Below are 12181 nucleotides of genomic sequence, written 5' to 3' on the forward strand. Positions count from 1 at the left end.
AAGCGCTTTAAATGTTTCATCTCATTGAATCTTCACAACATTCCTAATCTCTATTTTACAGAGAAATCAGTCCTAGTGAAATCTCTTCATTTTCCTAAGAAGTCCTTGTATGGAGCTATAGGATAAGCACTGGACTGCTAACTGCAAAGTCGAAGCTTCAAACCCACCAGCTGCTCTTTGGAAACTTCACTGAGGGGTAGCTATGAGTCAGAACCAACTTGACGGCATTGAACGTTAGCACTTGCCGAGTGGAGGTCATCAGTGGTTCACTGGTAAAGTTCTGGCCTTCCAAGCAGGAAACACAGTTTGTATTCCCAGACAATGCACCTTGTACACAACCACCATCAGGAGTGGAGACTTGAGCATTGCTCTGATGCTAAACAGATTTCCGTGAAGCTTACAGACTAAGACAGACTAGAAAGTCTTCTTTCTGGTAATCTACTTCTGAAAAGTAGCCAATGAAAACCCTATGGATCACAAGGGTCCGATCCATGACTCATTATCGGGGTGGAGCACAGGATCATCAGGGTCTCGGTCTGTTGTACATGGGGTCACTGTGGGTTGGGACCTGCTGAGTAACAGCCAACACAGTAACATCACCAGGGCACTGTCTCAGTTTAATGAGAGTCAGGAGTTAAAGTGCTTAGTCGAGTGCTGTGCATAGATGGTGGTGGTGGTGTGCCGTGGAGTCGGTTCCGACTCATAGCGACCCTGTACAGAGTTTCCGAGGCTGTCAGTCTTTACAAGAGCAGAACGCCTCATCTTTTTCCCGCAGAACGGCTGGTAGTTTTGAACTGCTGACCTTGAAGTTAGCCTTCCGATTCGTAACCAGTATGCTACCAGAGTTATTACCTAGTTAACTGCAGACTGATTTTAAGCCTTACAAAATTGGATAGCCGCCCCCCCCCCACCATGCAACCAGTGGGGTGGGAAGGGGTCCTGCTGAGACAATCAAGACAGTGTGCACAGAGAGCAAGCATAATTGCCCTAGGTGGTGAGGAGGAGGCTACACTCCAAAGTGTGGTTGGGGGGTGGTACTAACATGAACAAGCTGAAGCCTCACCACTCAGGAAAATGAGCAGATGACCTGTGCGAATTGAAGGCAGTGTAACCCAACTCACAGTCACCCTGCAGGGATTTGTCCCTGGGCTTTCTCAAGCTGCAAATCTTGTCAAAGTAGACAACCTCATCTTTCTCCCATGTGGAAGGAAGCTGGTGGACTCGAACTACCAACCTTTTGTTTAGCAGCCAGATGCTTAACCCACTGTGCCACCAGGACTCCTTAGAGGTGATTCAGGGGAGTTCCAAACTGGAAAAGTTCTACCTGCCAACTCCCACTCAACCCACCTCCACTGGAAGGAACATGGGACAATGTCTTGATTCAGCAACACTGAGAGGCGGGTTGGGGTTCCTATCTCAAGCTTGGTTGCTAAACCACTGTCTCTGGGTCCTAGGGCTGCCCTAATAAAACACCACACGCTGGGTGACTTATGAGAACAGACATCCACTGTCTCAGCTCTGATGGCTGGGAGTCCAAGTCAGTACACTGAGGCCTCCTGAGGACTCTGAGACAACCTGTCTCATGCCTCTCTCCCAGATTCTAACTCCCTTCCTGTTTCCCCATCTCCTCTCTTTTATAAGGATTACTGTTGTCGTGTGCCATCAAGTCAACCAACTCACTGACTCTATCTGATGGAGTTGAACCGATCCACAGAGTCTCCTTAGCTGTCAATCTTTATGGGAGCCGATCATTAGGTCTTTCCTCCCAAAGAGCAGCTGGTGAGTTTGAACCCCCAACCTCTCTACTAGGAGCCTGTGTTTAACTTTTGTGACACCAGGACTCCTTCATATAATATTAGGAATGCATACTGCTATACAACTGCATGCTAACCTAACTGAGAACATCTCAAAAGACTCTGTCTCCCAATATGATCACTTTCACAGGTTCTAGAGGTTAGGGGTTCTTTGGGGTTGTTGTTAGGTGCCATTGAGTCCGTTCTGACTCTCGCACCCCACATACAACAGAACAAAACACTGTCTGACAGTTGTTACATCTGAGCCCACTGTTGTAGCCACTGTATCAATGCATTTCGTTGAGGGTCTTCTTTCGGTTGTTGTTTTGTGCTATTGAGTGGGTTCCAACTCATAGTGATCCCATATAGGGTTTCTGAGAGCAGCTTGTGAGCTTGAACTGCCGACCTTGCAGTTAGCAGTCCAGAAAGCTTATCCTACACACTTTGAGGAAAGGGGAAAAATTCAGTCCATCACAGCAGTATTTGCAGCAGAAACAGTCTCAAGAAATAGGCTGACCAGGTGTGTTGTAGAGCCTTCGAGGCTGCCTCCCTGCGGTCACCCTCGGGGACCCAGCGCCAGCCATCAGCACCTGTGTGAGACTCAGGCCCAGGCAGTCCCCAGGGATCCTTGGGTAGGAAGGGCAGTGAGCTCTCTTTTCATGGACACTGCTGTGGCTCTCAGGATTGTTTGGGAGCTGAAACTATTCAGCCCATCTGTCTTCCGCACTGCTGTCCTTGGCTCTGTTCAGTGTCAGGACATGGCACCAACTCAAGCCATCAGAGTGAGCTGTGTGGGCCACCAAGAGCAAAGGGACAACATCCAGCAGAATGCTGAGGATGAGCTAGGGGACTGAGGAGTCACGGAGTCGCCACTCTCCCCTGCTTATGCCCAGGTTCATCAGCTGCCAAGTGGGAAGGTCATTCAAATACTTTATTGTCGCACCTCAGGGAAACAGGGGGCCCATACCATGTAGAACAAGAACCTGCCTTACAAGTTAGAAGGTTGAGTTGCTCCAACAGAAAGTCAGCAGAGTTCATTCCTTCTTCACATTAAAGAAAAAAAGATTCTTACTTTACAAAGAGCTTGAAAATAACCTCCAGAGAAGGAGTAATGAGAGATATTTTAAAAACACAATGAGCGGAGTCAGATTTTTTTCCCTAACAGGTGTATCACCCCCCACAGAAAGACAGGGTTGGGTGGGAGGAGAGAACATCACATGTACCTCACCTACGCCATTTTCAGTGAGTTCAGGCCACTAGGATTTCAACTAATTTTCCTTAGACCTTTCCTCATGTAAACTTTTCTGAGATAGCCACCCCCACAACCACCCAAGCACCCAAAAAGGACACCACAGAATTGTGACATGTGACACTATTTCTGAGAGACTGCGTGGACAACTTCTTTGGAGTCCTGGGTGGTACAAAGGGTTAATGTGCTTGACTAATGACCAAAAGGATGGTGGTTCGAATCTAGTCAGCGGCATCTCGAAAGAAAGGGCTGGAGATCTGCTTTGGAAAGGTCACGGTTCTTGAGAACCCTATGGATCACAGTTCTCCTCTGACACACAAGAAGGTGCCACCAATCAATGTTAACTCAATAGCAAATGGTTACAAGTGTGTCCTATCTTTTCCTTCAGTCAGCAACACTTCCCATCAAACACAGTGCAGAGGAATCTGAAGGGACCCCCAAGTTCTCCAGGGAGCCAGAGACCCTAGCCTTTCAGCCCCAAACTGCTGTCAACACACAGCATCCTCTTCTCTGTGTCCTAAGTGTGGAGATGGTGGTAAGTTACAGCCGCCCCCTCGGACTAATGCCAAAGTCCCCACTCTGTACCAGGCTCCACTGTCAGGCTCTTCCCAGACAAAGCAGCAGCCACACCCAAGCAATAGATAAAGGCTGTGTGGTCAGACTACTGCTGGACCCAAGCTAACTCCGTGCTGGGGGCACACGTGTCTCCTGTCAGATGCCAACATGCAGAGGTGTGGCTGCAGGCGTGTCAGGGAACCCTACCATCACGGAAGAATCCGACACAATGACATGGATGGCTTCAGCATCCCACCGCCCACGCCCACGCGGCTCCCCCTTGAATTAAAGAGCTGCCACTCATTGCTAAAGATCTTGGAGTCTGGAATTTTCCTTTCAGCCAGAGAAGGTTCCCGGGGGACAATAATAATCAGTACTTCTCTGTACAGACAAGGGGAAAGTGACCCCACATGACTACTAGAAGAGAGTACACTCCAGTTAATAAGCCTGGTCATATTGTCCAGCAACCTCTGGGCATCTCCACGTATCCCACCCAGCCTCCCCTGCTCCATACTCTCATCAGAGCTTAGTGATCTCTTTCCAAAACCCGCTCTTCCCACGCCAGACAAAACCCCAAGGAGCATCCAGATGTCCTGGACACACAGTGGCCAACTTCTGTTGCCTTTACTTCTGCCTCTTGCCTGTACATGAAATCCTGCCTCAGTGGCTGGCCATCCAACCTCCTTCCTGTATGCCTCTCAGTCACTGCCTCTGTGGGATCTGCTTCTCAGTTGGCATCTGTCTCCAGCCTCCAGATGTCCTCTAGGCCAGAGGTTCAAAACCTCATGGTTTTGTTGTGGTGGTGAGAGGCTGTCCTGTTATTGTACGGTGCTCAGCAACATCTCTGGTCTCTACCCACTAGATGCCAGTAGTACCTCCTGCCCAGTTGTGACAACCAAAACTGTCCCTAGATATTGACCAATGTCCCTAGAGACTTTCATCTTGGATGCACATTCAAATCATCTGGAAGTTTCAAAGATTCCTGCTTGGGACCCACTCTAGGCTAAGTGTTATGGATTAAATTGTGTCTGTCCCCCTCTTCCACACCAAAAAAAAAAATAATATGTTGGCATCAGAACTTCTATATCTATGGTCTAATCGGATCTAATGTACTGTGTTCCACTATCATAAAGCAATCCAATGCAGTGCAATCAATCAGTTAAGGGTGTACCAATGTAGGGAGGGTCCTGAACCTAATCATGTCTGAGTTATAAAAGGACAAGCACAGACGCAGGTACACATACATACACACACACACACACACACAGAAAGAGACAGAAAGACAAACGCCAAGTGAAGGTGAATCTACAAGCCAAGGAACCAAGGACTATCCCAAGCTACCAACCAGGAGGAAACTGACATGATCAAGACCCTGATCTGGACTTGCAGCCTCTAAACATGTGAGAAAACACAGCGTGTCCCATAAAACCACGGCCCTGGATTATGTGAGTTACAGCAGCCTCAGAAAACTAAGGCACCAAGTAAGTCAGAGACTCAGGGTAAGGCCTTGATGCCAATACTTATAAACCGGCCACAGGGCTGAGAACTGCCAATGCCCTCTAGTCGGTTTGTAGGCTAGTCTTCGTAGCATGTAAACCAACTCTTTTTACTCATACCTGATTTTGAAATGTCAAATCACTTCCCATAGAACACAGAAAGCATCTAACTCCTTATCAGGCCTTCTGAAATCCTCCAAGTCTGGACCTTGTTTACCTGCTAGCCTATCTACCCACAAATCCCTATCCTATCTCCTACCACTCTGGGTCAGCTGTCCTAGCCTCTTGTGAGTTCCCTCACCCACCATGCCAGTTCATATGCCCAAGTTTCACATTTAACTAAAATGTTCCTCACCATCCATCCTCCTAGTAAAAAATGACTCATTTTTGTACCCCAAACTACTGATTTTTATACCTGCAAACTTTCTTACGAAACTTGTTCTGATTCCCCCTATCCTACGTAGAACTGACCACTGCACCAAAATCTAAATCCCAAATCTATAAACCAAAATCTAATACCAAATCTATAAACCAAAATCTAATACCAAATCTACAACCAAAATCTAATACCAAACCAGCTGTCATCAAGTCAGTTCCTACTCATGGCAACTCTGTGTGCTGTATACCTTCTTGAAAATCATTTCTGTCACCACCTATGGGACATTTTGTGATCTTTATACGTCAGCCTACTTCAACTAGACTCTTATGCTCCCCGAGGACAGGTGTGTGTCTTAATCCCTCTGCATCCCCAGTGCCCAGCCCATAGGTGCTCCATATGTAGGTATTCCTATATTGAATGAAAAGAACTATACAAGCAACCAGTGGCACATTCGGCCCTGTTTTTCTCAATATTTCTATTCCTCCCTCCCTTCCCAAAGCAAAGAGAGAAGCCAGCAGCCATATCAGAAAGCAACGCGTTCAAACCAAGTGCTTCTCCATGTCGTATCGAGATAGGCACACCCATGGTCAATCCCAAGGGCAGTGGTCACTGGTGTGGAGATCCGGGAATCACAGGAGAATGAGCCAGAAGCAGAACCCCTCCCCACACCTCCGCCCACACAATCTCCCCACTTCCTACCCAACATCCCCACTTAGTGGAGGCTACAGGAGACCACCCACTTACATGCTTCTAGGGTCACTGAGTGTAATCACCTAAGTTCCAAGTTCTGCCCAAGCTTCCTCAGATCCCTGTAGTCCTCCCCAAGCCCAACTCTCTCCCAAGATCCACTAGGGAAGCATGCTAGAAGGCTGGAAGAACAGCATTGTGCACCTCAACCTAGATGGTCAGGGCTGTGGACACAGTGTGGTCCTGTGTACACTATGTGTCATCAGCTAACTCCTTTGGACAAGGTCCCAGACAGGTGGGCTCTTTGTCTCTTTTCACCACACCTGGTGGAGTCCAATCACAAAGGGTGCTGGTGGGCATCCTTCCGCCAGGGCTGCCCGTGTGAAAGCCTAGGGACCATAGGGGAACATAGGGCACTGGACCACACCTGTCTCCCCTCCCCTGGGTCCACTTCCTTCCCTCCTCTTCTCTCCCATCTCCTCCTTCACCTCCCTCCCTTTCCCAGGAGAAGCTACATTCCCCAGGCTGCTAGGGTTATAGCGACACAAGCGTCCATGGGAACTCTCTTAGCTCAGGCAAAAGGAAGGAAACTTCCACCCTTCCTCTTGGTCATACCAGTGATGTGTTTAATTGGCAAATCTGCCCACATCACTTGCCTATTCCAAATTCCTCAATGGCTTCAGTGGGGATAAAATCAAATCATATTCACAAAGTTCCAAAGACCAGTTATGAATCCACCGAGCACCCCCTACCTTCCCCACCTCCCATCCCTGGTACTTCAACTCCACCCATACAGAACCACAGGTCCTCAAATCCACCTGATTTCCAGACCTCTGGGCCTTGGCACATGCCTTCTCTCTGCCAAGAGCCTCTTCCTCCTCTCTGCCCATCCTGCAATTCTCAGGTGCCCTTCCCCGGGCACACTCAGTCATACCTCCCCAGTCTCCATGCTCTCCCACACTAGACAACCCATGATGTCCAGTTCTGTATTTGTTTCACAGTGGCTGAGTGACTGGGGCAAATTGAGTAACCTATCTGAGGTTCAGTGTGCTTCTCTGTAAAACAGGTAAGCACTGACGTCTTATGGCAACAATGAGAGCTACAGGGCCATCCATGGGCACCACAGGCCCCAGACATCTTCATGTTTCCATGTGACAGACAGCTGCTTTGGTCCAAGCCCTCATCCAGAGGGCTGGACACCTTGTTCAGCTGGATGGGTGGAGTAAGGATGAGGCTGGATGGAGGCGAGTGATGGACACAGTAGAGCCAGGAAGATTGGAGGGGAAAGGAGGCTGGGATTGGGGAGAGGAGGCTAGGATGGGCGAGAGGAGGCTGGGGTGGGGAGGGGAGGGTGGGGGGGGAAGGAGAGGCTGGGGTGGGGAGAGGAGGCTGGGGTGGGGGAGAGGAGGCTGGAGTGAGCTAGAAGAGACTGGGGTGGGGGAGAGGAAACTGGGGTGAAGAGGAACAGGGATGGAGAAGGAGACTGAATAGAAGAAGGGGGGCTGGAGACCAAGACACCAGCCAAATGGTAGAAGGAGAGACAGGAAAAACTGGGGTCAAGAGGAACAGGGATGGAGAAGGAGACTGAATAGAAGAAGGGGGGCTGGAGACCAAGACACCAGCCAAATGGTAGAAGGAGAGACAGGAAAATCTATTAGGCAACACTACTGATGAAAAAGAATGCCTGAGATTCCAAAAACAAAGAGAATGTCTCCAGACTCTTTGAACTTCTAAGCTACAGCTGTCCCACCTGAAGAAGATGGCAACCTTGGGACAGATCCTGAAGACAAGTTCCGTTTTCAGATATAGCGGCTTCCATAGTTTCAGCTCTTAGGAGCTGGTGCTTGCAATACAAACTCTGGGGGTTCTCTCTGAGTGAGACAGCAGTCTACCTCTGTTTTATGTACAGCCCTTGAACCTCTACTGCCCCAGATATACAAGCTTCTTGAAGTAGGTGGACCCAAGATGACCAGCAATTCAGGTGTGTCCAGAACGGTCCCAATTTTAGCCCTGAAGTTCTGTTTTGGGAAAATCAGGATAGCTGGTCACCAACTGGTCTAATTTACTGAGTCCCAGGGGTTTGGAATAGGACCAGCTTGTCACAAAGCATTCAGCTAATTCTATTCAACAACATAAGCCTAAGAAGTGGGAAACTAATGATGTGAAAAGTGGCTATGAGTAGGAGGAAGGGCAGTCAAGTGACCTAAGACTTAAGTCTCTGTGGATCTCTTGGGACCATGGTTTTCTCAAATACCCTGAACAAAATGAGTGACTTTGTTCCTGAATGCATCCCCTACAAGGTACATTCCAACTACCCACATATCCACGCAGGATGGACAGCCTGTGCCTGGCCCCTGGGTCTGGGCAGACGTTTGCAACAGAAGGGGATGGTCCCCACTTTCACTGCCAACATAACAGCATCAGGATAGACAAGCACACACATTCCAAGAAGGAACCTCAGGACTTGGGACAAGGAGTGGCCCCTACCTTAGAAACTGCATGATTTTCCGGGTCCCTGTGTACACATACACACACTCTCTGTAAAACACTGCAGTTTGGGATCAGAAAAAAAGACCAAAAATAAGGTAGGTGCTCATTCATTTAACATCTCTCTAGAGGGCCTATAACAGTATCTAGAGACTGCCTCAGAGCTGAAACCGTCTCGGCTGGACAGAGTAACAGGTTGTTCTCACGCGGCGGTACATTACCCCAGCATCGCCTCTGATTTCACATTCTCCACCATAAACAGGTTACACAGAAATCTAATGGTTCTTGCTTTCCAAGACAAGCACACAACAAATAAGTCATTTAACAAAATCAAATGGTACTAATCCCCCGCCAATGGGTGCCCCGACTCCTGCCCGTGTACTCCCGTGCCTCTTGACACTTCCTCGAACATTTCCCACACACCCACACATGACCCCGTCCCCTAGCCCGAGCCCAGGTGAGGGTCGGGTTACCTTTTGGAGAAAGGCCATCCTCGGCCTGTACTGCTGGCCTTGGTGTCGGATTGTCATCCTGGACCCTGGGTGGATTCAGACCCAGACAACAAATGGGAGGCAAATGGGAAGACCCCCAATGCATCAGCCAGCTGATTTCCCACGAGCTCTGAGCGTCGCGGGGAGCTGGCGGGCGGGGGGCGCTGCAACCCACGGCGCCCCTTGACTCTATCTCGGCACCAGCCCCCTTGGGAGGCAGCTGGAATCCGCGGCAGCCAATCAGCGAGCGGCTCCACGAACTCATTAGCATGCCCTGCTCTTGCGTCCACCTACCACCAGGAGGCGGCGTCCGACTCTGCTCAGGGCTCAGGAGCTCAGGTGAGACCAGAGTTTCCGGGCGCTTTGAGTGCAGCATCTATAACCGGGACAGTACCTTTTAACCCAAGGCAGATTTATGTATAGAAATAAGACAAGGTGGCCTCGCTATTAAAGCACAATAGGAAACATAACGGCTCTGCTACTAGACAGCTGGGCGACGTTGGATCTCAATTTCCTTAGCTGAAAAGTCAAAATAAAAGGCCCAGGGTTGCTATCATCCTTTAAGGAAGAAATGTGTAACACAGTGCTCGGCTCTCAATAAATGCTTGGAAAAAAGAAAGAAAGAAAGAAAATTCATAGATGGCTCTGTAGTGACCGAATAGCAAAAGAAATTCGTGAGCGTTTGCTCTGACCCTGTGGGTTAGGTGTTTGGCTTCTTGGTCGATGATTCAAACCTACCAGCTGCCCCAGGGGAGAAAGGTGAGAACTATGAGTCAGAATCCTCTGGATGGCAGTGGGTTTGGTTTTGGCTTTTGGTTTGCTTAAAAAGAAGAAAGGAAGTGAAGAAGGCTTTAGTCTGGTCCCCAGAGAGCTGGACTAAGCCATACTTTGAGAAGAGGATCCCAAGTGAGGGCCTCTAGGAAAAACTTCAGCCAAGACCCAAGAGGAGCAAAGCCTTATGGGTAAAGGATGACTGATCTCACTTCCCTGAAGTTCAACCCAAATGTTCCGGGCTGGCTTCTAGAGGTAGAAGTAGAATGTCTGAAACTACTGTGAGGTTATTTTCTTAAACGTGGGGTGGATGGGCTTTGCTGTGAAGGGGAGAACCCTCTATTCTTAAAGTTTCCCAGCAGAAAGTAAGAAATCCGTAACTGATTGTACATAAAAGGTATCCACTTAGATGGTGGGTCCGGGGATCAGAAGCCCAGCAGTGTGACTGCAAAAGCCAGGGTTTGAGTTCACGAGATAACTATTTAATGATAGACTCCTTGTATATGGAGGAACTCTGGTAGCATAATGGTTATGAATCAGGCTGCTAACCTCAAGGTCGGCAGTTCAAAACTACCAGCCGTTCCACAGGAGAAAGATGAGGCTTTATGCTCCCATAAAGATTTACAGCCTCAGAAACCCTATGCAGGGTCATTATGAGTCAGAACTAACTCCAGAGCACATAACCACCATGACTTGTATATGACCCTATGTGAGTTTGTGGCTCTCCCATTGTTCCTTAACATTTTACACTATTTTACTTATGTATATATGGTTTCTGAGACACAAGGTTGGTGGTTCAAGCTCACCAGTTGCTCCTTGGAAACCCTATACAGGGTCACTATGGGTCAAAACTGACTCAACGGCACTCAACAAGAACAGCTAGATTATCCAGGATGTTTGAGCATTGACTATGTTCCAAATACAAAAAAATTAATTGAGAGTTTTTAAACATCAACATTTTTATTTAAAGGTATGACATAAAGGATCAACTTGTTTCTAAATACTGGTAAACAACCCAAATGTTCGTCGTCAGGTGAACGGATAAATCAATTGTGGTTCATTCAAACAATGGGATACAATTAGCAATAAAAAGTGACAAACTAAGGGATCACACATAACATGGATGAATCTCAAAAATACTATGTTAGCAAAAGAAACCAGAAACAGAAGAATACATCTGGTGGTGGTAGTGTGCCATGGAGTCAACTCGGATTCATAGCAACACTATAGGATTTCCGAGGCTGGGCGTAGTGGTTGCAAATTGGGTTGCTAACCTCAGGGTCAGCAGTTCGAAACTACCAGCTGTTCCACGGGAGAAAGATGAGGCTTTCTGCTCCCGTAAAGATTTACAGCCTTGGAAACCCTATACAGGGTCGCTATGGGTCGGAACCAACTCCACAGTACATAACCACCTCCACCAAATCTTTCCAGGAGCAGAAAGCCTCATCTTTCTCCAGCAGTTGTTATATTTGTTAAGTGTCATTGAGACAGTTCCAATAGACCCTATATAGGATTTCCAAGGAGCAGCTGGTGGGTTCGAACTGCCGACCTTGTCATTCACAGTCCAGTGCTATTCCTACAGCACCACACCTATGAAGCAACTGGTAAATTCAAACTCAGCTCACAATCCACTGAGTACCAGGCCTCCTTAGGAAAGGCAACATTGTTCTTAAGTGCCATCAAGTGGGTTCTGACTTACTGCAACCCTCCACAAGGTTTCTAAGGAGTATTTGGTGGATTTGAACCACCGAACTGTGGTTAGCAGTCCAGTGCTTATCCTACAAACGCCACATCAGAAAAAGAAATGGTGGTGGTGGTGGTGTCACGTGGAGTCAGTTCTGATTCATAGCAACCCTGTATAAGGTTTCCAAGGCTATAAATAGTTACAGGAACAGAAAGCTTCATCTTTGTCCCAAGGAGTGGCTGGTGGATTCAAACTGCTGATGTTCTGGTTAGCAACCCAATAGGACCCCACTACCAGGGATCCTCGGCAGAAAACCTGGGAGGCCTTATTTTCGACACAGCATAGCAGGCCAGCTGGGCATAGCCTCTCTGCTCTTGGGTCAGCTCCAGTTCAGCATTAAAGAGAACTGAACCTGGAACACCCCACTCTGTTCCTTCCACAAAAGATAGATTTTACAGCTCCAGAGGCCAACCACACCTGGGGGTCCTGAGTGTGTGACCAGGGAAAGAAAGAAAATGAGGAACTGGAACTTTCTGGAAGGTTTTTCTCTCTCTTCCTTATTCAAGGATTGCTCAGAAATGATTTTGAC

The 12181-nt window shown here is 48.2% G+C and overlaps 1 protein-coding gene across 1 annotated transcript in view; it reads right to left on the bottom strand.

Moving 5' to 3' along the window:
- Positions 1 to 9238, bottom strand: part of RGS9 (regulator of G-protein signaling 9) — a 72983-nt gene extending 63745 nt beyond the window's left edge. Inside the window, exon 1 of the mRNA XM_006833600.1 lies at positions 9120 to 9238. Coding sequence (XP_006833663.1) covers positions 9120 to 9176 — 57 coding nt within the window. The 5' untranslated portion in view covers positions 9177 to 9238. The remainder of the gene's footprint in view (positions 1 to 9119) is intronic.
- Between the last annotated feature and the right edge of the window lie 2943 nt (positions 9239 to 12181).

This window comes from Chrysochloris asiatica, unplaced genomic scaffold, assembly GCF_000296735.1.
Source record: "Chrysochloris asiatica unplaced genomic scaffold, ChrAsi1.0 scaffold00007, whole genome shotgun sequence".
Lineage (NCBI taxonomy): Eukaryota > Metazoa > Chordata > Mammalia > Afrosoricida > Chrysochloridae > Chrysochloris > Chrysochloris asiatica.